This window comes from Lampris incognitus, chromosome 12 (genome assembly GCF_029633865.1).
Source record: "Lampris incognitus isolate fLamInc1 chromosome 12, fLamInc1.hap2, whole genome shotgun sequence".
In the NCBI taxonomy this organism is placed as follows: domain Eukaryota; kingdom Metazoa; phylum Chordata; class Actinopteri; order Lampriformes; family Lampridae; genus Lampris; species Lampris incognitus.
Genome location: NC_079222.1, coordinates 51,748,187 through 51,775,926, shown reverse-complemented (window position 1 = coordinate 51,775,926; position 27,740 = coordinate 51,748,187). Strand labels below are relative to the sequence as shown.

Sequence of the window (27,740 nt, the reverse complement as noted above, 5' to 3'; positions counted from 1 at the left end):
GCCCTGCTCATCTGTCCCCCATTTCCTAATTGGCGAGCCTGTTCCTGCCCTGCCCTGCTCACCTGTCCCCCATTTCCCTGATTGGCTGTCTCAGGTTGTATATTCCCCCTGGTTGCCCTGTCACTTTGTCTGATCATCACACAGACACACACATGCGCACACATTGACTCTTGGTCACCGGATGTGCCACGTCCTGTTTCGAGCCTTCCCTGCTGTCTGTAGCGTCTGTCCCTGCTGTCTGTAGCGTCTGTCCCTGCTGTCTGTAACGTCTGTCCCTGCTGTCTGTAGCGTCTGTCCCTGCTGTCTGTAGCGTCTGTTCCTGCTGTCTGTAGCGTCTGTCCCTGCTGTCTGTAACGTCTGTCCCTGCTGTCTGTCCGTAGCGTCTGTCCCTGCTGTCTGTAACGTCTGTCCCTGCTGTCTGTCCGTAGCGTCTGTCCCTGCTGTCTGTAACGTCTGTCCCTGCTGTCTGTCTGTAGCGTCTGTCCCTGCTGTCTGTAGCGTCTGTTCCTGCTGTCTGTAGCGTCTGTCCCTGCTGTCTGTAACGTCTGTCCCTGCTGTCTGTAGCGTCTGTCCCGGCTGTCTGTAACGTCTGTCCCGGCTGTCTGTAACGTCTGTCCCGGCTGTCTGTAACGTCTGTCCCGGCTGTCTGTAACGTCTGTCCCTGCTGTCTGTAGCGTCTGTTCCTGCTGTCTGTAGCGTCTGTCCCTGCTGTCTGTAACGTCTGTCCCTGCTGTCTGTAGCGTCTGTCCCTGCTGTCTGTAACGTCTGTCCCTGCTGTCTGTAGCGTCTGTCCCTGCTGTCTGTCTGTAGCGTCTGTCCCTGCTGTCTGTCTGTAGCGTCTGTCCCTGCTGTCTGTAACGTCTGTCCCTGCTGTCTGTAGCGTCTGTCCCTGCTGTCTGTAGCGTCTGTTCCTGCTGTCTGTAGCGTCTGTTCCTGCTGTCTGTCCCTGCTGTCTGTAACGTCTGTCCCTGCTGTCTGTAGCGTCTGTCCCTGCTGTCTGTAACGTCTGTCCCTACTGTCTGTAGCGTCTGTCCCTGCTGTCTGTAGCGTCTGTTCCTGCTGTCTGTAGCGTCTGTCCCTGCTGTCTGTAACGTCTGTTCCTGCTGTCTGTCCCTGCTGTCTGTAACGTCTGTCCCTGCTGTCTGTAGCGTCTGTCCCTGCTGTCTGTAACGTCTGTCCCTACTGTCTGTAGCGTCTGTCCCTGCTGTCTGTAGCGTCTGTTCCTGCTGTCTGTAGCGTCTGTCCCTGCTGTCTGTAACGTCTGTCCCTGCTGTCTGTAGCGTCTGTCCCTGCTGTCTGTAACGTCTGTTCCTGCTGTCTGTAGCGTCTGTCCCTGCTGTCTGTAACGTCTGTCCCTGCTGTCTGTAGCGTCTTCCCCTGCTGTATCTAACGTCTGTCCCTGCTGTCTGTAACGTCTGTCCCTGCTGTCTGTAGCGTCTGTCCTTACTGTCTGTATCGTCTGTCCCTGCTGTCTGTAGCGTCTGTCCCTGCTGTCTGTAACGTCTGTCCCTGCTGTCTGTAGCGTCTGTCCCTGCTGTCTGTAACATCTGTCCCTGCTGTCTGTAGCGTCTGTCCCTGCTGTCTGTAACGTCTGTTCCTGCTGTCTGTCCCTGCTGTCTGTAACATCTGTCCCTGCTGTCTGTAGCGTCTGTCCCGGCTGTCTGTAACGTCTGTCCCTGCTGTCTGTAGCGTCTGTCCCTGCTGTCTGTAGCGTCTGTTCCTGCTGTCTGTAGCGTCTGTCCCTGCTGTCTGTAACGTCTGTCCCTGCTGTCTGTAGCGTCTGTCCCTGCTGTCTGTAACGTCTGTCCCTGCTGTCTGTAACGTCTGTCCCTGCTGTCTGTCTGTAGCGTCTGTCCCTGCTGTCTGTCTGTAGCGTCTGTCCCTGCTGTCTGTAACGTCTGTCCCTGCTGTCTGTAGCATCTGTCCCTGCTGTCTGTAGCGTCTGTCCCTGCTGTCTGTAACGTCTGTTCCTGCTGTCTGTCCCTGCTGTCTGTAACGTCTGTCCCTGCTGTCTGTAACGTCTGTCCCTGCTGTCTGTAGCGTCTGTCCCTGCTGTCTGTAGCGTCTTCCCCTGCTGTATCTAACGTCTGTCCCTGCTGTCTGTAGCGTCTGTCCCTGCTGTCTGTAGCGTCTGTCCCTGCTGTCTGTAGCGACTGTCCCTGCTGTCTGTAACGTCTGTCCCTGCTGTCTGTAGCGTCTGTCCCTGCTGTCTGTAACGTCTGTTCCTGCTGTCTGTAGCGTCTGTCCCTGCTGTCTGTAACGTCTGTCCCTGCTGTCTGTAGCGTCTTTCCCTGCTGTATCTAACGTCTGTCCCTGCTGTCTATAACGTCTGTCCCTGCTGTCTGTAACGTCTGTCCCTGCTGTCTGTAGCGTCTGTCCTTACTGTCTGTATCGTCTGTTCCTGCTGTCTGTAGCGTCTGTCCCTGCTGTCTGTAACGTCTGTCCCTGCTGTCTGTAGCGTCTGTCCTTACTGTCTGTAAAGTCTGTCCCTGCTGTCTGTAGCGTCTGTCCTTACTGTCTGTATCGTCTGTTCCTGCTGTCTGTAGCGTCTGTCCCTGCTGTCTGTAGCGTCTGTCCCTGCTGTCTGTAGTGTCTGTCCTTGCTGTCTGTAGCGTCTGTCCCTGCTGTCTGTAGCGTCTGTCCCTGCTGTCTGTATTGTCTGTCCTTACTGTCTGTAACGTCTGTCCCGGCTGTCTGTAACGTCTGTCCCTGCTGTCTGTAGCGTCTGTTCCTGCTGTCTGTAGCGTCTGTCCCTGCTGTCTGTAACGTCTGTCCCTGCTGTCTGTAGCGTCTGTCCCTGCTGTCTGTAACGTCTGTCCCTGCTGTCTGTAGCGTCTGTCCCTGCTGTCTGTCTGTAGCGTCTGTCCCTGCTGTCTGTCTGTAGCGTCTGTCCCTGCTGTCTGTAACGTCTGTCCCTGCTGTCTGTAGCGTCTGTCCCTGCTGTCTGTAGCGTCTGTTCCTGCTGTCTGTAGCGTCTGTTCCTGCTGTCTGTCCCTGCTGTCTGTAACGTCTGTCCCTGCTGTCTGTAGCGTCTGTCCCTGCTGTCTGTAACGTCTGTCCCTACTGTCTGTAGCGTCTGTCCCTGCTGTCTGTAGCGTCTGTTCCTGCTGTCTGTAGCGTCTGTCCCTGCTGTCTGTAACGTCTGTTCCTGCTGTCTGTCCCTGCTGTCTGTAACGTCTGTCCCTGCTGTCTGTAGCGTCTGTCCCTGCTGTCTGTAACGTCTGTCCCTACTGTCTGTAGCGTCTGTCCCTCCTGTCTGTAGCGTCTGTTCCTGCTGTCTGTAGCGTCTGTCCCTGCTGTCTGTAACGTCTGTCCCTGCTGTCTGTAGCGTCTGTCCCTGCTGTCTGTAACGTCTGTTCCTGCTGTCTGTAGCGTCTGTCCCTGCTGTCTGTAACGTCTGTCCCTGCTGTCTGTAGCGTCTTCCCCTGCTGTATCTAACGTCTGTCCCTGCTGTCTGTAACGTCTGTCCCTGCTGTCTGTAGCGTCTGTCCTTACTGTCTGTATCGTCTGTCCCTGCTGTCTGTAGCGTCTGTCCCTGCTGTCTGTAACGTCTGTCCCTGCTGTCTGTAGCGTCTGTCCCTGCTGTCTGTAACATCTGTCCCTGCTGTCTGTAGCGTCTGTCCCTGCTGTCTGTAACGTCTGTTCCTGCTGTCTGTCCCTGCTGTCTGTAACATCTGTCCCTGCTGTCTGTAGCGTCTGTCCCGGCTGTCTGTAACGTCTGTCCCTGCTGTCTGTAGCGTCTGTCCCTGCTGTCTGTAGCGTCTGTTCCTGCTGTCTGTAGCGTCTGTCCCTGCTGTCTGTAACGTCTGTCCCTGCTGTCTGTAGCGTCTGTCCCTGCTGTCTGTAACGTCTGTCCCTGCTGTCTGTAGCGTCTGTCCCTGCTGTCTGTCTGTAGCGTCTGTCCCTGCTGTCTGTCTGTAGCGTCTGTCCCTGCTGTCTGTAACGTCTGTCCCTGCTGTCTGTAGCATCTGTCCCTGCTGTCTGTAGCGTCTGTTCCTGCTGTCTGTAGCGTCTGTCCCTGCTGTCTGTAACGTCTGTTCCTGCTGTCTGTCCCTGCTGTCTGTAACGTCTGTCCCTGCTGTCTGTAACGTCTGTCCCTGCTGTCTGTAGCGTCTGTCCCTGCTGTCTGTAGCGTCTTCCCCTGCTGTATCTAACGTCTGTCCCTGCTGTCTGTAGCGTCTGTCCCTGCTGTCTGTAGCGTCTGTCCCTGCTGTCTGTAGCGACTGTCCCTGCTGTCTGTAACGTCTGTCCCTGCTGTCTGTAGCGTCTGTCCCTGCTGTCTGTAACGTCTGTTCCTGCTGTCTGTAGCGTCTGTCCCTGCTGTCTGTAACGTCTGTCCCTGCTGTCTGTAGCGTCTTTCCCTGCTGTATCTAACGTCTGTCCCTGCTGTCTATAACGTCTGTCCCTGCTGTCTGTAACGTCTGTCCCTGCTGTCTGTAGCGTCTGTCCTTACTGTCTGTATCGTCTGTTCCTGCTGTCTGTAGCGTCTGTCCCTGCTGTCTGTAACGTCTGTCCCTGCTGTCTGTAGCGTCTGTCCTTACTGTCTGTAAAGTCTGTCCCTGCTGTCTGTAGCGTCTGTCCTTACTGTCTGTATCGTCTGTTCCTGCTGTCTGTAGCGTCTGTCCCTGCTGTCTGTAGCGTCTGTCCCTGCTGTCTGTAGTGTCTGTCCTTGCTGTCTGTAGCGTCTGTCCCTGCTGTCTGTAGCGTCTGTCCCTGCTGTCTGTATTGTCTGTCCTTACTGTCTGTAACGTCTGTCCCGGCTGTCTGTAACGTCTGTCCCTGCTGTCTGTAGCGTCTGTTCCTGCTGTCTGTAGCGTCTGTCCCTGCTGTCTGTAACGTCTGTCCCTGCTGTCTGTAGCGTCTGTCCCTGCTGTCTGTAACGTCTGTCCCTGCTGTCTGTAGCGTCTGTCCCTGCTGTCTGTCTGTAGCGTCTGTCCCTGCTGTCTGTCTGTAGCGTCTGTCCCTGCTGTCTGTAACGTCTGTCCCTGCTGTCTGTAGCGTCTGTCCCTGCTGTCTGTAGCGTCTGTTCCTGCTGTCTGTAGCGTCTGTCCCTGCTGTCTGTAACGTCTGTTCCTGCTGTCTGTCCCTGCTGTCTGTAACGTCTGTCCCTGCTGTCTGTAGCGTCTGTCCCTGCTGTCTGTAACGTCTGTCCCTACTGTCTGTAGCGTCTGTCCCTGCTGTCTGTAGCGTCTGTTCCTGCTGTCTGTAGCGTCTGTCCCTGCTGTCTGTAACGTCTGTCCCTGCTGTCTGTAGCGTCTGTCCCTGCTGTCTGTAACGTCTGTTCCTGCTGTCTGTAGCGTCTGTCCCTGCTGTCTGTAACGTCTGTCCCTGCTGTCTGTAGCGTCTTCCCCTGCTGTATCTAACGTCTGTCCCTGCTGTCTATAACGTCTGTCCCTGCTGTCTGTAACGTCTGTCCCTGCTGTCTGTAGCGTCTGTCCTTACTGTCTGTATCGTCTGTCCCTGCTGTCTGTAGCGTCTGTCCCTGCTGTCTGTAACGTCTGTCCCTGCTGTCTGTAGCGTCTGTCCCTGCTGTCTGTAACATCTGTCCCTGCTGTCTGTAGCGTCTGTCCCTGCTGTCTGTAACGTCTGTTCCTGCTGTCTGTCCCTGCTGTCTGTAACATCTGTCCCTGCTGTCTGTAGCGTCTGTCCCGGCTGTCTGTAACGTCTGTCCCTGCTGTCTGTAGCGTCTGTCCCTGCTGTCTGTAGCGTCTGTTCCTGCTGTCTGTAGCGTCTGTCCCTGCTGTCTGTAGCGTCTGTCCCTGCTGTCTGTAACGTCTGTCCCTGCTGTCTGTAGCGTCTGTCCCTGCTGTCTGTCTGTAGCGTCTGTCCCTGCTGTCTGTCTGTAGCGTCTGTCCCTGCTGTCTGTAACGTCTGTCCCTGCTGTCTGTAGCGTCTGTCCCTGCTGTCTGTAGCGTCTGTTCCTGCTGTCTGTAGCGTCTGTCCCTGCTGTCTGTAACGTCTGTTCCTGCTGTCTGTCCCTGCTGTCTGTAACGTCTGTCCCTGCTGTCTGTAACGTCTGTCCCTGCTGTCTGTAGCGTCTGTCCCTGCTGTCTGTAGCGTCTTCCCCTGCTGTATCTAACGTCTGTCCCTGCTGTCTGTAACGTCTGTCCCTACTGTCTGTAGCGTCTGTCCCTGCTGTCTGTAGCGTCTGTCCCTGCTGTCTGTAGCGACTGTCCCTGCTGTCTGTAACGTCTGTCCCTGCTGTCTGTAGCGTCTGTCCCTGCTGTCTGTAACGTCTGTTCCTGCTGTCTGTAGCGTCTGTCCCTGCTGTCTGTAACGTCTGTCCCTGCTGTCTGTAGCGTCTTTCCCTGCTGTATCTAACGTCTGTCCCTGCTGTCTATAACGTCTGTCCCTGCTGTCTGTAACGTCTGTCCCTGCTGTCTGTAGCGTCTGTCCTTACTGTCTGTATCGTCTGTCCCTGCTGTCTGTAGCGTCTGTCCCTGCTGTCTGTAACGTCTGTCCCTGCTGTCTGTAGCGTCTGTCCTTACTGTCTGTAAAGTCTGTCCCTGCTGTCTGTAGCGTCTGTCCTTACTGTCTGTATCGTCTGTTCCTGCTGTCTGTAGCGTCTGTCCCTGCTGTCTGTAGCGTCTGTCCCTGCTGTCTGTAGTGTCTGTCCTTGCTGTCTGTAGCGTCTGTCCCTGCTGTCTGTAGCGTCTGTCCCTACTGTCTGTATTGTCTGTCCTTACTGTCTGTAACGTCTGTCCCTGCTGTCTGTAGCGTCTGTCCCTGCTGTCTGTAGCGTCTGTCCTTACTGTCTGTAACGTCTGTCCCTGCTGTCTGTAGCGTCTGTCCTTACTGTCTGTAACGTCTGTCCCTGCTGTCTGTCCCCGCTGTCTGTAGCGTCTGTCCCTGCTGTCTGTAGCGTCTGTCCCTGCTGTCTGTAGTGTCTGTCCTTACTGTCTGTAGCGTCTGTCCCTGCTGTCTGTAGCGTCTGTCCTTACTGTCTGTAGCGTCTGTCCCTGCTGTCTGTAGCGTCTGTCCCTGCTGTCTGTAACATCTGTCCCTGCTGTCTGTAGCGTCTGTCCCTGCTGTCTGTAGTGTCTGTCCTTACTGTCTGTAACGTCTGTCCCTGCTGTCTGTAGCGTCTGTCCCTGCTGTCTGTAGCTTCTGTCTTACTGTCTGTAACGTCTGTCCCTGCTGTCTGTCCCTGCTGTCTGTGGCGTCTGTCCTTACTGTCTGTAACGTCTGTCCCTACTGTCTGTCCCTGCTGTCTGTAACGTCTGTCCCTGCTGTCTGTCTGTAGCGTCTGTCCCTGCTGTCTGTAACGTCTGTCCCCGCTGTCTGTCTGTAGCGTCTGTCCCTGCTGTCTGTCTGTAGCGTCTGTCCCTGCTGTGTGTAACGTCTGTCCCTGCTGTCTGTCTGTAGCGTCTGTCCCTGCTGTCTGTAGCGTCTGTCCCTGCTGTCTGTAGCGTCTGTCCCTGCTGTCTGTAACGTCTGTCCCTGCTCTCTGTCTGTAGCGTCTGTCCCTGCTGTCTGTAGCGTCTGTCCCTGCTGTCTGTAGCGTCTGTCCCTGCTGTCTGTAACGTCTGTTCCTGCTGTCTGTAGCGTCTGTCCTTACTGTCTGTATCGTCTGTTCCTGCTGTCTGTAGCGTCTGTCCCTGCTGTCTGTAGCGTCTGTCCCTGCTGTCTGTCTGTAACGTCTGTTCCTGCTGTCTGTAGCGTCTGTCCCTGCTGTCTGTAACGTCTGTTCCTGCTGTCTGTAGCGTCTGTCCCTGCTGTCTGTAACGTCTGTTCCTGCTGTCTGTAACGTCTGTTCCTGCTGTCTGTAGCGTCTGTCCCTGCTGTCTGTAGCGTCTGTTCCTGCTGTCTGTAGCGTCTGTCCCTGCTGTCTGTAACGTCTGTTCCTGCTGTCTGTAGCGTCTGTCCCTGCTGTCTGTAACGTCTGTTCCTGCTGTCTGTAGCGTCTGTCCCTGCTGTCTGTAGCGTCTGTCCCTGCTGTCTGTCTGTAGCATCTGTTCCTGCTGTCTGTAGCGTCTGTTCCTGCTGTCTGTAGCGTCTGTCCCTGCTGTCTGTAGCATCTGTCCCTGCTGTCTGTAGTGTCTGTCCCTGCTGTCTGTCTGTAGCGTCTGTCCCTGCTGTCTGTAACGTCTGTCCCTGCTGTCTGTAACGTCTGTCCCTGCTGTGTCTGTAACGTCTGTCCCTGCTGTCCGTAGCGTCTGTCCCTGCTGTCTGTAACGTCTGTCCCTGCTGTGTCTGTAACGTCTGTCCCTGCTGTGTCTGTAACGTCTGTCCCTGCTGTCTGTAACGTCTGTCCCTGCTGTGTCTGTAACGTCTGTCCCTGCTGTCTGTAGCGTCTGTCCCTGCTGTGTCTGTAACGTCTGTCCCTGCTGTCTGTAACGTCTGTCCCTGCTGTCTGTAGCGTCTGTCCCTGCTGTCTGTAGCGTCTGTTCCTGCTGTGTCTGTAACGTCTGTCCCTGCTGTCCGTAGCGTCTGTCCCTGCTGTCTGTAGCGTCTGTCCCTGCTGTGTCTGTAACGTCTGTCCCTGCTGTCTGTAACGTCTGTCCCTGCTGTCTGTAACGTCTGTCCCTGCTGTGTCTGTAACGTCTGTCCCTGCTGTCCGTAGCGTCTGTCCCTGCTGTCTGTAACGTCTGTCCCTGCTGTGTCTGTAACGTCTGTCCCTGCTGTCCGTAGCGTCTGTCCCTGCTGTCTGTCTGTAACCTCTGTCCCTGCTGTGTCTGTAACGTCTGTCCCTGCTGTCTGTAACGTCTGTCCCTGCTGTGTCTGTAACGTCTGTCCCTGCTGTGTCTGTAACGTCTGTCCCTGCTGTGTCTGTAACGTCTGTCCCTGCTGTCTGTAGCGTCTGTCCCTGCTGTCTGTCTGTAGCATCTGTTCCTGCTGTCTGTAGCGTCTGTTCCTGCTGTCTGTAGCGTCTGTCCCTGCTGTCTGTAGCATCTGTCCCTGCTGTCTGTAGTGTCTGTCCCTGCTGTCTGTCTGTAGCGTCTGTCCCTGCTGTCTGTAACGTCTGTCCCTGCTGTCTGTAACGTCTGTCCCTGCTGTGTCTGTAACGTCTGTCCCTGCTGTCCGTAGCGTCTGTCCCTGCTGTCTGTAACGTCTGTCCCTGCTGTGTCTGTAACGTCTGTCCCTGCTGTGTCTGTAACGTCTGTCCCTGCTGTCTGTAACGTCTGTCCCTGCTGTGTCTGTAACGTCTGTCCCTGCTGTCTGTAGCGTCTGTCCCTGCTGTGTCTGTAACGTCTGTCCCTGCTGTCTGTAACGTCTGTCCCTGCTGTCTGTAGCGTCTGTCCCTGCTGTCTGTAGCGTCTGTTCCTGCTGTGTCTGTAACGTCTGTCCCTGCTGTCCGTAGCGTCTGTCCCTGCTGTCTGTAACGTCTGTCCCTGCTGTCTGTAACGTCTGTCCCTGCTGTCTGTAACGTCTGTCCCTGCTGTCCGTAGCGTCTGTCCCTGCTGTCTGTAACGTCTGTCCCTGCTGTCTGTCTGTAACCTCTGTCCCTGCTGTGTCTGTAACGTCTGTCCCTGCTGTCTGTAACGTCTGTCCCTGCTGTCTGTAACGTCTGTCCCTGCTGTCTGTAGCGTCTGTCCCTGCTGTCTGTGTGTAACGTCTGTCCCTGCTGTCTGTAACGTCTGTCCCTGCTGTGTCTGTAACGTCTGTCCCTGCTGTCTGTCTGTAACGTCTGTCCCTGCTGTCTGTAGCGTCTGTCCCTGATGTCTGTAACGTCTGTCCCTGCTGTTAGTCTGTAACGTCTGTCCCTGATGTCTGTAACGTCTGTCCCTGCTGTCTGTAACGTCTGTCCCTGCTGTCTGTAACGTCTGTCCCTGCTGTCTGTCTGTAACGTCTGTCCCTGCTGTCTGTAACGTCTGTCCCTGATGTCTGTAACGTCTGTCCCTGCTGTCTGTCTGTAACGTCTGTCCCTGATGTCTGTAACGTCTGTCCCTGATGTCTGTAACGTCTGTCCCTGATGTCTGTAACGTCTGTCTCTGCTGTCTGTCTGTAACGTCTGTCCCTGCTGTCTGTGTGTAACGTCTGTCCCTGCTGTCTGTAACGTCTGTCCCTGCTGTCTGTCTGTAACGTCTGTCCCTGCTGTCTGTCTGTAACGTCTGTCCCTGCTGTCTGTGTGTAACGTCTGTCCCTGCTGTCTGTAACGTCTGTCCCTGATGTCTGTAACGTCTGTCCCTGCTGTCTGTCTGTAACGTCTGTCCCTGCTGTCTGTGTGTAACGTCTGTCCCTGCTGTCTGTAACGTCTGTCCCTGCTGTCTGTAACGTCTGTCCCTGCTGTCTGTCTGTAACGTCTGTCCCTGCTGTCTGTGTGTAACGTCTGTCCCTGCTGTCTGTAACGTCTGTCCCTGATGTCTGTAACGTCTGTCCCTGCTGTCTGTAACGTCTGTCCCTGATGTCTGTAACGTCTGTCCCTGCTGTCTGTCTGTAACGTCTGTCCCTGCTGTCTGTAACGTCTGTCCCTGATGTCTGTAACGTCTGTCCCTGATGTCTGTAACGTCTGTCTCTGCTGTCTGTCTGTAACGTCTGTCCCTGCTGTCTGTAGCGTCTGTCCCTGCTGTCTGTGTGTAACGTCTGTCCCTGCTGTCTGTAACGTCTGTCCCTGCTGTCTGTAACGTCTGTCCCTGCTGTCTGTGTGTAACGTCTGTCCCTGATGTCTGTAACGTCTGTCCCTGATGTCTGTAACGTCTGTCCCTGATGTCTGTAACGTCTGTCCCTGATGTCTGTAACGTCTGTCTCTGCTGTCTGTCTGTAACGTCTGTCCCTGCTGTCTGTCTGTAACGTCTGTCCCTGCTGTCTGTCTGTAACGTCTGTCCCTGCTGTCTGTGTGTAACGTCTGTCCCTGCTGTCTGTAACGTCTGTCCCTGATGTCTGTAACGTCTGTCCCTGCTGTCTGTCTGTAACGCCTGTCCCTGCTGTCTGTGTGTAACGTCTGTCCCTGCTGTCTGTAACGTCTGTCCCTGCTGTCTGTAACGTCTGTCCCTGCTGTCTGTCTGTAACGTCTGTCCCTGCTGTCTGTGTGTAACGTCTGTCCCTGCTGTCTGTAACGTCTGTCCCTGATGTCTGTAACGTCTGTCCCTGCTGTCTGTAACGTCTGTCCCTGATGTCTGTAACGTCTGTCCCTGCTGTCTGTCTGTAACGTCTGTCCCTGATGTATGTAACGTCTGTCCCTGATGTCTGTAACGTCTGTCCCTGATGTCTGTAACGTCTGTCTCTGCTGTCTGTCTGTAACGTCTGTCCCTGCTGTCTGTAGCGTCTGTCCCTGCTGTCTGTGTGTAACGTCTGTCCCTGCTGTCTGTAACGTCTGTCCCTGCTGTCTGTAACGTCTGTCCCTGCTGTCTGTGTGTAACGTCTGTCCCTGATGTCTGTAACGTCTGTCCCTGATGTCTGTAACGTCTGTCCCTGATGTCTGTAACGTCTGTCCCTGATGTCTGTAACGTCTGTCTCTGCTGTCTGTCTGTAACGTCTGTCCCTGCTGTCTGTCTGTAACGTCTGTCCCTGCTGTCTGTCTGTAACGTCTGTCCCTGCTGTCTGTCTGTAACGTCTGTCCCTGCTGTCTGTCTGTAACGTCTGTCCCTGCTGTCTGTCTGTAACGTCTGTCCCTGCTGTCTGTGTGTAACGTCTGTCCCTGCTGTCTGTAACGTCTGTCCCTGATGTCTGTAACGTCTGTCCCTGCTGTCTGTCTGTAACGTCTGTCCCTGCTGTCTGTAACGTCTGTCCCTGCTGTCTGTCTGTAACGTCTGTCCCTGCTGTCTGTCTGTAACGTCTGTCCCTGATGTCTGTAACGTCTGTCCCTGCTGTCTGTCTGTAACGTCTGTCCCTGCTGTCTGTCTGTAACGTCTGTCCCTGCTGTGTCTGTAACGTCTGTCCCTGCTGTCTGTCTGTAGCGTCTGTCCCTGCTGTCTGTCTGTAACGTCTGTCCCTGCTGTCTGTAGCGTCTGTCCCTGCTGTCTGTAACGTCTGTCCCTGCTGTCTGTCTGTAGCGTCTGTTCCTGCTGTCTGTAGCGTCTGTCCCTGCTGTCTGTAACGTCTGTTCCTGCTGTCTGTAGCGTCTGTCCCTGCTGTCTGTAACGTCTGTTCCTGCTGTCTGTAGCGTCTGTTCCTGCTGTCTGTAGCGTCTGTCCCTGCTGTCTGTAGCGTCTGTTCCTGCTGTCTGTAGCGTCTGTCCCTGCTGTCTGTAACGTCTGTTCCTGCTGTCTGTAGCGTCTGTCCCTGCTGTCTGTAACGTCTGTTCCTGCTGTCTGTAGCGTCTGTCCCTGCTGTCTGTAGCGTCTGTCCCTGCTGTCTGTCTGTAGCATCTGTTCCTGCTGTCTGTAGCGTCTGTTCCTGCTGTCTGTAGCGTCTGTCCCTGCTGTCTGTAGCATCTGTCCCTGCTGTCTGTAGTGTCTGTCCCTGCTGTCTGTCTGTAGCGTCTGTCCCTGCTGTCTGTAACGTCTGTCCCTGCTGTCTGTAACGTCTGTCCCTGCTGTGTCTGTAACGTCTGTCCCTGCTGTCCGTAGCGTCTGTCCCTGCTGTCTGTAACGTCTGTCCCTGCTGTGTCTGTAACGTCTGTCCCTGCTGTGTCTGTAACGTCTGTCCCTGCTGTCTGTAACGTCTGTCCCTGCTGTGTCTGTAACGTCTGTCCCTGCTGTCTGTAGCGTCTGTCCCTGCTGTGTCTGTAACGTCTGTCCCTGCTGTCTGTAACGTCTGTCCCTGCTGTCTGTAGCGTCTGTCCCTGCTGTCTGTAGCGTCTGTTCCTGCTGTGTCTGTAACGTCTGTCCCTGCTGTCCGTAGCGTCTGTCCCTGCTGTCTGTAGCGTCTGTCCCTGCTGTGTCTGTAACGTCTGTCCCTGCTGTCTGTAACGTCTGTCCCTGCTGTCTGTAACGTCTGTCCCTGCTGTGTCTGTAACGTCTGTCCCTGCTGTCCGTAGCGTCTGTCCCTGCTGTCTGTAACGTCTGTCCCTGCTGTGTCTGTAACGTCTGTCCCTGCTGTCCGTAGCGTCTGTCCCTGCTGTCTGTCTGTAACCTCTGTCCCTGCTGTGTCTGTAACGTCTGTCCCTGCTGTCTGTAACGTCTGTCCCTGCTGTGTCTGTAACGTCTGTCCCTGCTGTGTCTGTAACGTCTGTCCCTGCTGTGTCTGTAACGTCTGTCCCTGCTGTCTGTAGCGTCTGTCCCTGCTGTCTGTCTGTAGCATCTGTTCCTGCTGTCTGTAGCGTCTGTTCCTGCTGTCTGTAGCGTCTGTCCCTGCTGTCTGTAGCATCTGTCCCTGCTGTCTGTAGTGTCTGTCCCTGCTGTCTGTCTGTAGCGTCTGTCCCTGCTGTCTGTAACGTCTGTCCCTGCTGTCTGTAACGTCTGTCCCTGCTGTGTCTGTAACGTCTGTCCCTGCTGTCCGTAGCGTCTGTCCCTGCTGTCTGTAACGTCTGTCCCTGCTGTGTCTGTAACGTCTGTCCCTGCTGTGTCTGTAACGTCTGTCCCTGCTGTCTGTAACGTCTGTCCCTGCTGTGTCTGTAACGTCTGTCCCTGCTGTCTGTAGCGTCTGTCCCTGCTGTGTCTGTAACGTCTGTCCCTGCTGTCTGTAACGTCTGTCCCTGCTGTCTGTAGCGTCTGTCCCTGCTGTCTGTAGCGTCTGTTCCTGCTGTGTCTGTAACGTCTGTCCCTGCTGTCCGTAGCGTCTGTCCCTGCTGTCTGTAACGTCTGTCCCTGCTGTCTGTAACGTCTGTCCCTGCTGTCTGTAACGTCTGTCCCTGCTGTCCGTAGCGTCTGTCCCTGCTGTCTGTAACGTCTGTCCCTGCTGTCTGTCTGTAACCTCTGTCCCTGCTGTGTCTGTAACGTCTGTCCCTGCTGTCTGTAACGTCTGTCCCTGCTGTCTGTAACGTCTGTCCCTGCTGTCTGTAGCGTCTGTCCCTGCTGTCTGTGTGTAACGTCTGTCCCTGCTGTCTGTAACGTCTGTCCCTGCTGTGTCTGTAACGTCTGTCCCTGCTGTCTGTCTGTAACGTCTGTCCCTGCTGTCTGTAGCGTCTGTCCCTGATGTCTGTAACGTCTGTCCCTGCTGTTAGTCTGTAACGTCTGTCCCTGATGTCTGTAACGTCTGTCCCTGCTGTCTGTAACGTCTGTCCCTGCTGTCTGTAACGTCTGTCCCTGCTGTCTGTCTGTAACGTCTGTCCCTGCTGTCTGTAACGTCTGTCCCTGATGTCTGTAACGTCTGTCCCTGCTGTCTGTCTGTAACGTCTGTCCCTGATGTCTGTAACGTCTGTCCCTGATGTCTGTAACGTCTGTCCCTGATGTCTGTAACGTCTGTCTCTGCTGTCTGTCTGTAACGTCTGTCCCTGCTGTCTGTGTGTAACGTCTGTCCCTGCTGTCTGTAACGTCTGTCCCTGCTGTCTGTCTGTAACGTCTGTCCCTGCTGTCTGTCTGTAACGTCTGTCCCTGCTGTCTGTGTGTAACGTCTGTCCCTGCTGTCTGTAACGTCTGTCCCTGATGTCTGTAACGTCTGTCCCTGCTGTCTGTCTGTAACGTCTGTCCCTGCTGTCTGTGTGTAACGTCTGTCCCTGCTGTCTGTAACGTCTGTCCCTGCTGTCTGTAACGTCTGTCCCTGCTGTCTGTCTGTAACGTCTGTCCCTGCTGTCTGTGTGTAACGTCTGTCCCTGCTGTCTGTAACGTCTGTCCCTGATGTCTGTAACGTCTGTCCCTGCTGTCTGTAACGTCTGTCCCTGATGTCTGTAACGTCTGTCCCTGCTGTCTGTCTGTAACGTCTGTCCCTGCTGTCTGTAACGTCTGTCCCTGATGTCTGTAACGTCTGTCCCTGATGTCTGTAACGTCTGTCTCTGCTGTCTGTCTGTAACGTCTGTCCCTGCTGTCTGTAGCGTCTGTCCCTGCTGTCTGTGTGTAACGTCTGTCCCTGCTGTCTGTAACGTCTGTCCCTGCTGTCTGTAACGTCTGTCCCTGCTGTCTGTGTGTAACGTCTGTCCCTGATGTCTGTAACGTCTGTCCCTGATGTCTGTAACGTCTGTCCCTGATGTCTGTAACGTCTGTCCCTGATGTCTGTAACGTCTGTCTCTGCTGTCTGTCTGTAACGTCTGTCCCTGCTGTCTGTCTGTAACGTCTGTCCCTGCTGTCTGTCTGTAACGTCTGTCCCTGCTGTCTGTGTGTAACGTCTGTCCCTGCTGTCTGTAACGTCTGTCCCTGATGTCTGTAACGTCTGTCCCTGCTGTCTGTCTGTAACGCCTGTCCCTGCTGTCTGTGTGTAACGTCTGTCCCTGCTGTCTGTAACGTCTGTCCCTGCTGTCTGTAACGTCTGTCCCTGCTGTCTGTCTGTAACGTCTGTCCCTGCTGTCTGTGTGTAACGTCTGTCCCTGCTGTCTGTAACGTCTGTCCCTGATGTCTGTAACGTCTGTCCCTGCTGTCTGTAACGTCTGTCCCTGATGTCTGTAACGTCTGTCCCTGCTGTCTGTCTGTAACGTCTGTCCCTGATGTATGTAACGTCTGTCCCTGATGTCTGTAACGTCTGTCCCTGATGTCTGTAACGTCTGTCTCTGCTGTCTGTCTGTAACGTCTGTCCCTGCTGTCTGTAGCGTCTGTCCCTGCTGTCTGTGTGTAACGTCTGTCCCTGCTGTCTGTAACGTCTGTCCCTGCTGTCTGTAACGTCTGTCCCTGCTGTCTGTGTGTAACGTCTGTCCCTGATGTCTGTAACGTCTGTCCCTGATGTCTGTAACGTCTGTCCCTGATGTCTGTAACGTCTGTCCCTGATGTCTGTAACGTCTGTCTCTGCTGTCTGTCTGTAACGTCTGTCCCTGCTGTCTGTCTGTAACGTCTGTCCCTGCTGTCTGTAACGTCTGTCCCTGCTGTCTGTCTGTAACGTCTGTCCCTGCTGTCTGTCTGTAACGTCTGTCCCTGCTGTCTGTAACGTCTGTCCCTGCTGTCTGTCTGTAACGTCTGTCCCTGCTGTCTGTGTGTAACGTCTGTCCCTGCTGTCTGTAACGTCTGTCCCTGATGTCTGTAACGTCTGTCCCTGCTGTCTGTCTGTAACGTCTGTCCCTGCTGTCTGTAACGTCTGTCCCTGCTGTCTGTCTGTAACGTCTGTCCCTGCTGTCTGTCTGTAACGTCTGTCCCTGATGTCTGTAACGTCTGTCCCTGCTGTCTGTCTGTAACGTCTGTCCCTGCTGTCTGTCTGTAACGTCTGTCCCTGCTGTGTCTGTAACGTCTGTCCCTGCTGTCTGTCTGTAGCGTCTGTCCCTGCTGTCTGTCTGTAACGTCTGTCCCTGCTGTCTGTAGCGTCTGTCCCTGCTGTCTGTAACGTCTGTCCCTGCTGTCTGTCTGTAGCGTCTGTCCCTGCTGTCTGTCTGTAACGTCTGTCCCTGCTGTCTGTCTGTAGCGTCTGTCCCTGCTGTCTGTAAGTCCATTTGTTTTATTAGAAGGTTGTCCTAGCCCAGTCTGTCTGTAGCGTCTGTCCCTGCTGTCTGTCTGTAGCGTCTGTCCCTGCTGTCTGTCTGTAGCGTCTGTCCCTGCTGTCTGTAAGTCCATTTGTTTTATTAGAAGGTTGTCCTAGCCCAGTCTGTCTGCGTTTGGGTCCTCCCCTCCTGCTCCCGGCGTGACAACGAGTCATAAAATCTGCTTAGAGACAAGTAAACAAGTGTGCACAAAGTGATTTTGACGTTTATCAAACCTCGTGGATTTAAAACAAAAGGGGGGGGGTCTGACTTTGGCGAATACAACACACCTGTCAGACTCCATTTTGACATTCTCCTGTGTTATCCACAGGATTAAAAAAAGAAAAACTACCCTGGAATTAAAGTTTCTAGACCCCAATCTGGAGAACTGTTTAGGTTTAAAGAGACAACGTTCAAAAGACATCGTTGACATCCTTTTTTACTGTGTCTTCGTTGCTTTTTCTTAGTCGGGTTTGTAACAAGTCTTTTTAAAGCAGAATTTGGTCATGTGTTGGTATAAATATAACTTAGGTGGGTTTGTGCAGTGAATTAATTTTGTGTCTTTAATTTAAGTCGTATGATTTGAAGTTACTTAGCTTTCTGTTTATAGTTGCTTTATTATGTTTGTGTGGTTCCTTTTTTGGGACTCTACAACAATATAAATTAATACAGGAGCTAAATCATCTTTCTTTTCCATGCAAGTACAACCTCATTCATACTTGGTGCCACCTTCATATCTTCCGGGTCAATCAAGGTCCACAGTGATTACTGTGAGTTAAAAGTTGATCCTTTTCAGATTTTGTTTTTTCCAAATTTGAGTTAAGAAGTTTCCAAACAGGGCTTAAGAACGGTGAATGGAAACCGTGAAAATGAGAAACATATCAGAACCCGTACGAGTTTCTTTAATCTTCGTGGAAAACAAGAACATATCATTTTTGCAATCTAATTTTGATTTAAAAGTGGGTATGGATTCAATGGAAGGTACACACATTTGTGTAATGTCCATTCAAGCCATACCCACTTTTAAATCGGCGATACTGTCCAAGACTATTTTTCCACATACAAAATACTAATCAGGAGAAAAAAACGTGTTGTCTTTCCTTGCTGATCATGTTTAGATTTGATATTTGCTCACGAACATGTTGGGGAAGCAGAAGTGATGGCAGCACTCGTGTGGGCAGCCACTGATGTTCTTGAGGACTAGGTCAGAAATTGAGGTAAAGATAGAAAGATATTGGATATTCAATGGATTTTCAGCTAGCTGGCAGGGAAAGCTGCCTTGCATGGTGAAGAGTGTTGCCGAGTCGGTGTGGGAGGCCAGACAGATGCTTGGCTGTTCCAGACCGTCAGTAGGACAAGGCTTCTCGACTTGATGGGAAAAAAACACAACTGATCGCCAATGCATCACATTTTTTCTTTTTTTGGCTATTTCCCCCCCTTTTCTCCCACTTGTACTTGGCCAATTACCCCACTCTTCGGAGCCGTCCCGGTCTCTGCTCCACCCCCTCTGCCGATCCAGGGAGGGCTGCAGACTACCACATGCCTCCTCCCATACATGTGGAGTCACCAGCTGCTTCTTTCACCCGACAGTGAGGAGTTTCACCAGGGGGACAGCGCATTGGAGGATCACGCTATTCCCCCCCAGTTCCCCCTCACCCCTGTTCCCCCTCACCCCTGAACAGGTCCCTCAACTGACCAGAGGAGGCGCTAGTGCAGCGACCAGGACACATACCCACATCTGGCTTCCCACCCGTACACATGGCCAATTGTGTTTGTGGGGATGCCCGACCAAGCCGGAGGTAACGCGGGGATTCGACCTGGCGATCCCCTTGTTGGTAGGCAACGGAATAGACCGCCACGCTAGCCGGACACCGTAGTGTTGTTATTCTATGTTAAGTACACTGAGAGAGCCATGAAACCCAAATAAAACTCCATGGCGGTGCAAACCTGCATGGCCAACAAACCTTGTTCTGATTGGGAGTGTCAAACACATAAAAAGCTCAAAAAGTTGGGGTGAAACATTCATGTTCACACACTGAACTCTGCCAGTTCAAGACCAGAGAATCCCCTTCCGTCTCGAAGGGCCGATCTCCCTGTTTCCACGAGGGTTATACGTTCCTCTTCATGCAGAGATTTAATGGAACAAGTGATTTTTACACCCAGGTATTTAAAACTAGTTTTAGAAAAATGAAAGCGCTAACCTCTCCCTATTTTGTTTGTGCAATGGTTGAGGCACTTTCTTGGTGCCGTAAATCGAGCGTTCATTTTCCATCCAGATGGTACGCGGTGGCAGACAGGATTGCATAGTGAACGAGAGGCTTATAGGGAACCGATCTAAACGCTGACGGGGTCATTATTCTATAGCCATGACACTGTGCATTCAACATTTAATTCAGAATGAGAAGTCACAGCACAAACATTGTCTATTGCCGCTTTAAAGCTACAACTGGGTAGGAAGAGGAAAGAACACTTACCTTGCCATCGAATTTGGAGTACTCGTTGAAAGGATTATTCAGCTGCTGGGGACACTGTTCAAGCCGTAGTGACAGCGTAGATTTGCTCCCTATGGTCCGTGGCTTAACTTTGAAGTCACGCTTCTCAAACAGCGATCCCAGGTCCTCCACTGGGCAGAACAGCCAACACATATACATCCGCATATTTACATAAAAATACAACGCATCAAAAACTAGTTCATCATCAAGTTGTTCAACTCCAGTGAATTCTCACACCAGTCAAAACATCCATTACAGAAAGGTAAACTGGACAGTTTGTCAAAACGTCAGTAATCAGTGGTGATATCTAGTGAATAATACCTTGATTTGTTTTAAATCAGAATGTCTTTCGCATTAATTAAGCACAGCTTTAGGTGTCGCTATATGTAATGTCAGTCCTTTACCGCCTTGTGTGAATTATGTGTTCTTAGGTTTTACACTGTAGATGCTTTTTTTTTTAAAAAGTACTAACCACTATGAAACTGAATAAAACAGATATTTAAGTGTTTGAAAGAGAAAAAATGGCAAGCAGTTCACATTAGAAAGTTGGTCTTTCTTTTTTTTAACTGGATTCTTTTCCCCCCTTTTCTGCCCCACTCTTCGGAGCCGTCCCGGTCTCTGCTCCGCCCCCCCTCTGCTGATCCAGGAGGGCTGCAGACTACCACATGCCTCCTCCCATACATGTGGAGTCACCAGCCGCTTCTTTTCACCTGACAGTGAGGAGTTTCACCAGGGGGACGTAGTGCATGGGAGGATCACGCTATTCCTCCCAGTTCCCCCTCCCCCCACGAACAGGCACCCCGACTGACCAGAGGAGGCACTAGTGCAGCGACCAGGACACATACCCACACCCGGCTTCCCACCCGCAGACACAGCCAATTGTGTCTGTAGGGACGCCTGACCAAGCCCGAGGTAACACGGGGATTCAAACCAGCGATCCCCGTGTTGGTAGGCAACAGAATAGACTGCCACGCCCCCCGGACGCCCAGGACGTTGGTCTTTTGAACAGCATTCTATGACCCCGAGTACAGTTTAGTAGCTGCAGGCCTGTCACGTTGTTGAATGTTGACATCTGAAACACTGCAGCTTGGGTGATTAGATGACCTGGAAAGGGTGGTATGATCCACCAACCAGCAACCAATACAGATGATATTCATTAAATGCTACCACAGGGAGAGTTTTAAGCACAAAGTTACACATACTCAGTTGTGTATATCCTTGATGGATTACTCAAAGTATGAAAGTACTGACTTTTCTTTGCCCGTATTCCTCCAAATCATGTTTATAGAGAGCACCCGGTGGTGTTTTTGTGATCAAACCTCACACATGGGTTAGTTATATGGGCTTATGGGTTCACAAACATAACATTGTTCAGGAACAGATGAGTGACTGACTTTTATAACCCAGAAATTAGTGATGAGTATTAAGGGGGTTGAATACTTTTGCAAGGCACTGTATGTTATTATATTAGATAATGGATGTAGAAAAACTGGCAAGGAAGTCTACCTGACTGTGAGGCTGATCTCTCCTTCCACTGAATGTTTTTGCATTTGATTTGGTTCTGACGTTCTTTCCTTAGCCTTTCCAGTCTTTGTGCTGGAAATACAGAAAAGCAAAATTACTATTCGTTAGAATTCAAAGAACAATGAATAATTAATGAATTAACAATTTCATATGACAACTAATAAATTATTGAATTAAACACATAATACATTTAATAAGTATAATATATATATACGTATATAACAATACAATATAATAATATATAATAATAAATATAATAAACAATATAATATGTATATATTTATTACAATAAATATAATAAATTGTTGAATTAAACAATTTAGTTATTAACATATTAACATGTATCAACATATTAACATGCATCAACTTTATTCAACAAATACTTAGAAAATATTGATGTCTACTGTGTATTACAAAAAACACTTCACTTTCCCTAAAGGGGCTCATGAGACTGTCAATATTAGAGACAGTATAATTGCAGTACATTTCACAAATACTGGAAAGTACTGTTGATGCTGCAGGGGGTCCCACTAACTGCTCCAAACTACCCCAAACAACCCCCCCCCAAAAAAAATCCCCACAGTAACCCATACAACTATCCAAACTATCCAAAAACACATCCCAAACAACCCCAAACTACCCAGCCCCCCTTAAAAGAAAACACCACACAACCTCAAACTAAACTTAACAACTCCAAACAACACCTGGCATCCCAAAACCATCCAAACATATACCCCACACAACCCTAAACTATCCAAACACAACCAAAAAAAACCCCAAACTACCACAACACATACCCCGGGCAACCCTAAACAACCTCAAGCAATCGTAATTTTATTGAACTGCGGTGACCATAATGGGATGTACAAGTTGAGGACAGCTTTTTACTGAAACCTAAATCCTGATTAAATCTGGTAAATGTTGAAAGTGGGCTGATATAACTGACAGGGTGCTCTGATTTATCTGATTTACGTATCATGACATAAACATGAGAAAATGGGGTCCGCGGTGGTGTGGCGGTCTAAGCATCGGCTTTGTGTCGATGTAACTGCCCACTGGGGACCGGGGTTCACGCCCCGGTCTGGTCAGATCCGACTACGGCCGGACTCGGTGAAGCAGCAGTAGGTGGCAGAGCTGTTTTTGGGAGGGGGCGGAGTCGGCTCGTGTCCGTCACATGACTGCGTCTCTGTGTGTGGGGAAAAAGCGGTGGTTCGGCCTGGAGGAGACGCGAGTCTCCTTCGAGACCGCCAGCCGGAGAGATGCAGTTGGTGAACGTATACGGTACGAGGGTGGGTGTTTGAACCAGAATAAGGGAGCGATTGGCCACTAAATTGGGAGAAAAAGGGAAAAATCAGAAATACATTTTCTTTAAAAATGAGAAAATGGTGTTATGCATGCCATAGCTTTAACATTTGAAGGACGGATCTTAACAGTAAAAACCAACAAAATACAGAGGTAGGCGTACCATCTTTTCAGAGCGCCCCCATCTGGGCAAAACCATTACTTTCCATCTTGACAAGAGATGAACTAGTGATACACACTGTGATAAATTATGGTGCCTGGACGATATACGGTGATGCTGATGAATATCTCTGAATCCGCTTTTGTGAATTGTAGATGTAGACAACGTTCAGCAGTTACGTGTAAACTGTAGTAAATAGCAATCCTCTAACTGCCCAATTCCACTGGAGTTACCACAGTTCACTAAAATGATTGTGTAGGTACTTTGGGATCGTTTGGGGCAGTTTAGGGTACGTGTTGGTAGTTTGGAGTTGCCTTGGGTATGTCTTTGGATGGTTCGTGGTTGTTTGGGGTTGTTCAGATTTGTTGGGGCTATGTGTTGGAGGTAGTTCGGGGTAATTTTGAGTTGTTTGGGCTATGTGTTGGAGGTATTTTTGAGTTTTTTGGGCTATGTGTTGGAGGTATATTTTAGTTGTTTGGGCTATGTGTTGGAGGTATTTTTGAGTTTTTTGGGCTATGTGTTGGAGGTAGTTCGGGGTAATTTTGAGTTGTTTGGGCTTTGTGTTGGAGGTAGTTCGGGGTAATTTTGAGTTGTTTGGGCTATGTGTTGGAGGTAGTTCGGGGTAATTTTGAGTTGTTTGGGCTATGTGTTGGAGGTAGTTCGGGGTATTCTTGAGTTGTTTGGGCTATGTGTTGGAGGTAGTTCGGGGTATTTTTGAGTTGTTTGGGCTTTGTGTTGAAGGTAGTTCGGGGTATTTTTGAGTTGTTTGGGCTATGTGTTGGAGGTAGTTCGGGGTATTTTTGAGTTGTTTGGGCTTTGTGTTGGAGGTAGTTCGGGGTAATTTTGAGTTGGGCTATGTGTTGAGGTAGTTCAGGGTATTTTTGAGTTGTTTGGGCTATGTGTTGGAGGTAGTTCGGGGTAATTTTGAGTTGTTTGGGCTATGTGTTGGAGGTAGTTCGAGGGATTTTTGAGTTGTTTGGACTATGTGTTGAGGTAGTTCAGGGTATTTTTGAGTTGTTTGGGCTGTGTGTTGGAGGTAGTTCGGGGTATTTTTGAGTTGTTTGGACTATGTGTTGAGGTAGTTCGGGGTATTTTTGAGTTGTTTAGGCTATGTGTTGGAGGTAGTTCGAGGTTGTTTAGGGCAATCAGCAGGACCTGCTGCAGATAAACAATGTCAACTTCAAGTACAAGATTTAATGACAGCTAAGTTGGATGGCTCAGAACCAAATACTGCCGCCACGTGTCCAGATGGTCAGTATGGATGTACAGAATGACTCACCAGGAAGTCCAATAAACACAACAACACAAGCAAAACATACACACCACAATGTAAAACATTTATACTTGGTGCTGAATGTGAATACACTACACGTGAATAATTTCAAATACAGTATTCAGCGAAAACACAACATTTTCTTGTCTGCTTGCCCTTCATATCTTACCAGCAACCCCAGGTTTCTCATAGCTGTCTTGTGGGAGTCCTGATGAGACAGCCACTTCAGGTCAATTCTCAGTGCAGGGACACACAAAAGTGATCCAACCTTCTACCCACAACCAAAGCCAAAACCAGCAATCCCCCAAACTTAGTGCAAAAGCCAAATAAGTTAAGGAAGTCAAAAGGATAAATTTTCTTGAAAGAATACCAACCTTTGGACTCCCTCTTACTGACACCAAGCACCAAAATTTCACTTTCAACGGTAAAAACAAAATGCCAATTCATGTGGATTTTAGGGCCTAATTGTTTTACGCTCATATTGTTTTGAATTGTGTTTGTCTGGGAAACCTTTTTGACTTGCCACACTCTGTGTAAGGACATAGTTCATTGTCACTAATTGTAGTTATTAAATGCTTTCCATTAAGCGGTTCCTTTCTTAACCTGTTACCCACTCAGCACCTACTCCATATATATTCATTTTGGAAGGAGGATTCCTCCCTTAATTATATTCCTAAAGTTTCTCTCTTCCTTTTGAAATGTTTAACTTTGGAGTTTTTCCTTATCCAAATTTAGAATTTAAGGACAGAGAGTGTTATCCTTTGTTGTTTACTGCGTCCACTAGGGATGTCCCAATCTGAGAGATCGATATCGTAGCCAATCAAGGCTTATTTTAATTAATCAGTACTCTAAAGAGGTTATGCAATGCTTGTAAATTAATAAAAGAAAAAAAGATAAAATACAAAATAAACAATGCCAGTTTTATCGCTTCTATTTTCATTTCGTGACTTCACAAGCTGTTTTCACAAACTCGTTGTATACCCAAGCCTTGAATGAGTGGATTTATCCTTTCCTCAATAATACCAATTTAGCTACTTTGATTTATGTACACCATGACCAAAAAACAAATCTAACTACTTATGTTTTGACATATTGATTTGAAAAATAGCCAGCCACTTGAATTTGGAATCTGTCAGATTATATGACCTTGCTCTTAAAACACTCTATTTTGGCCAGGATAGAGTGGTTAGTTAAGGGTAAATTTAGGCATAAAGTTAAAAATATTTAGATAAATCTTGCATTAGATTAGAGTTGATTAATTTCAGATGTACATTTGTTGGGATTAAGATTAGGATTGGTATCTGGGGTGACTGAAATCTCACTGTCTAATGCCAAAGCTAAACTTGTGAACAGTGTCACACCAGTATCATAAATAATAATACTAATAATAATAGTAATAATTATAAATTAAACTTATATAGCGCTTTTCTAACACTCAAAGTCCCTTTACAATAAATGGCGGTGAAACAAGACAACAGATAAATGATAATCCATGCAAGTGGGGGAAAAAAAAACTTTTGTGGGGCAGTTATGTGCTTATACATTTGGTATTAATAAAAATGGCTGTTTCCAAAGCACTAGCGTCTTATCTTTACTGTCTCCTACATCGAGGAAATAAGAGCAAAACCTGTATCGTGGTTGATAATCTATGCAAATGTAAAAAAAAGGTATCAGTGGATCTCTAACACTGATAACAAACACCATCCTTGTTAACCAGTTTTGTACTTATAGGTTAGTTATTAATGAAGATATCTTTGAAACAATTGAGACCATCGCTTTTGGATTGACGTCACTGCCAGCTGTTTCCGGCTTCCGCCTTCATGAGATTCAGCTTCGTGAGATCGATAGCTGTTTATTCCCTTACTCTCTCTCCTCTATATTCAGCCCTAACCTCTTCATTTGTCATGCTGATGTCGCTATTGTCTGTGTTTAGTTCACTTATCGCTAGATTACCTAGTTTCCTTTCTCAAGCGACTCGTGTTTAGCAGACAGCCTTTCGTTCCTAGTGTAAACTACTAAGAATCGCCAGGGGGTTGGCCCCTTTGGTCGAGCGGTTGGCGATGTCGCCTCGTGGTGTAGTACAACCCTGGTTTGAATCCCGCAGCGGACGGAAATATGCTCAGTTACACTAGTATGTTACTAGCTTCGAGCTTAGCCAAACTTAGCAGTTAGTTAGCCTATTGCATTTGCAGTCAAAGCAGCCTTGTTAAAACGATAGTGTATGGTGACTGTTCTGCAGTTACATATAGGTTGTCTCTACTAGAGATGTGTTCGTGAGAGGTAGTCTCTACAAGAGAGACGTGTCCTTCAGTTAGAGCAGCTTCTTTCGCCTAGGATTACGTTAGACGTGATGGGCACTCCAAATAGCCTTAGCCCGGGCCTGACAGCACACTTGCTATGCTAGCACTAGCTCAGCCTCCTCGGCAGATGTGAGGAACTTCGCGAGGAACTTCCTTGAATTGGAGATTGAAAGCAGGCTAATATCAATTTGTAATACATGCAATGCCAGTGTTTGGTGAGGCAGTAGTAACCAAGCTACTTTTAACATGACTGATATGATAAGGCACTCAAAAATAAATCATTCAAAGAAATAAAATGTGTTCACATGTTACTCTTTACCGTACAATTTCTTATTTGTCAGTATTTTTATGTTTGCAACCCAGCCACTGAGGATGCACAAGCCAGTGCATTCTTAGTGCCAGTCCCAAGCCTGGATAAATGGGGAGGGTTGCATCACGAAGGGCATCCGGCGTAAAACCTTTGCGTATCATACATCAGATTTCCATATCAGATCAGTTGAGGCCCGGGTTACCAATGACCGCCAGTGTTACTGTTGACCAGCAGGGTGCTGGTGGAAAATATGCTATTGCTGGGCGAAGGAGATGGAGAAAGGAAAGGCATGTACAGAGGCAGCGAGAGTGGAGGAACGGTAGGAGTGTGGAGGTGAGAGTCGGAACTTGAATGTTGGCACTATGACTGGTAAAAGGAGAGAGCTGGCTGACATGATGAAGAGAAGAAAGAAAGATATACTATGTGTGCAAGGGACCAAGTGGAAGAGGAGTAAGGCCAGCAGCATCGGAGGTGGGTTCAAACTCTTCTACCTTGGTGGGAATGGGAGGAGAAATTGGGTAGGGGTAATAATAAAGAAAGAGTATGTCAAGAATGTGTTGGAGGTGAAGAGTGTTGGACAGAGTGATGAGTATGAAGCTGGAAATCAAAGGTGTGATGATGAATGTTATCAGTGCATATGCCCCACAAGTTGGGTGTGAGGTGGAAGAGAAAGAATCAATCTGTGAGTTGGACGACGTGGTGGAGAGGGTACCCAGGGAGGAGAGAGTGGTGATTGGAGCGGACTTCAGTGGGCATGTTGGTGAAGGGAACAGAGGTGATGAGGAGGTGATGGGAAGGTATGGAGTCAAGGATAGAAATGTGGAAGGACAGATGATGGTCGATTTTGCAAAAAGGATGGAAATGGCTGTGGTGAATACATATTTCAAGAAGAGGGAGGAACACAGGAAGACGTACAGGGGTGGAGGAAAGTGCACACAGGTGGACTATATCTTACGTAGGAGGTACAATCTGAAAGGGATTTGAGACTGCAAGGTGGTGACAGGGGAGAACGTAGCTAGGCAGCATCGGAAGGTGGTCTGTAGGATGACTTTGGAGACCAAGAAGAGGAAGAGCGTGAAGGCAGACCCAAGGATCAAATGGTGGAAGTTGAAGAAGGAAGACTGTTGTGTGGAGTTCAGGGAGGAGGTAAGACAGGCCCTTGGTGGTAGTGAAGAGTTGCCAGATGGCTGGGCAACCACTGCAGAAATAGTGAGGGAGACAGCTAGGAAGGTACTTGGTGTGTCATCAGGACAGAGGAAGGAAGACAAGGAGACTTGGTGGTGGAATGAGGAAGTACAGCAAAGTATACAGAGGAAGAGGTTGGCAAAGAAGAAGTGGGATAATCAGAGAGATGAAGAAAGTAGACAGGCATACAAGGAGATGCAGCGTTAAGTGAAGAGAGAGGTGGCAAAGGCAAAGGAAAGGTGTATGGTGAGTTGTAAGAGAGGTTAGACACTAAGGAAGGAGAAAAGGACTTGTATCGACTGCCTAGACAGAGGGACCGAGCTGGGAAGGATGTGCAGCAAGTTAGGGCAGTCAAGGATAGAGATGGAAATGTGCTAACAAGTGAGGAGAGTGTGTTGAGAAAGTGGAAGGAGTAGTTTAAGGGGCTGATGAATGAAGAAAATGAGAGAAATAATGTTGAATAATGTGGGGATTCTGAATCAGGAAGTGCAGTGCAGCAAGAAAGAAGTGAAGGCAGCTATGAAGCGGATGAAGAGTTGCTCAGGTTGGACGATTTGGAGACAAAGCAAGACACGCAAGATTGAGATGGTTTGGACATGTGTGGAGGAGAGATGCTGGGTATATTGGAAGAAGGAAGCTGAATATGGAACTACCGGGGAAGGGTAAAAGAGGAAGGCGTCTGTCTCACTCTCTTTTGACTATGTATGAGCATCCACGTTTTGTCTCTGTCTCAGTGATTCTTCTAGGGTCTAATATAACCTTCAATATATTATTAATATATTAACAATTAAATATCCATCCATCCCTCCATAATCCAAACTGCTTATCCTGCTCAGCGTC

The 27,740-nt window shown here is 49.8% G+C and overlaps 1 protein-coding gene across 1 annotated transcript in view; it reads right to left on the bottom strand.

Moving 5' to 3' along the window:
- The window catches only part of mapkap1 (MAPK associated protein 1), a 90,161-nt gene that overhangs the window by 50,145 nt on the left and 12,276 nt on the right, over nucleotides 1-27,740 (bottom strand). Inside the window, exons 3-4 of the mRNA XM_056290772.1 lie at nucleotides 20,353-20,442; nucleotides 18,829-18,977 (exon numbers count right to left, since the gene is read on the bottom strand). Coding sequence (XP_056146747.1) covers nucleotides 18,829-18,977; nucleotides 20,353-20,442 — 239 coding nt within the window. The remainder of the gene's footprint in view (nucleotides 1-18,828; nucleotides 18,978-20,352; nucleotides 20,443-27,740) is intronic.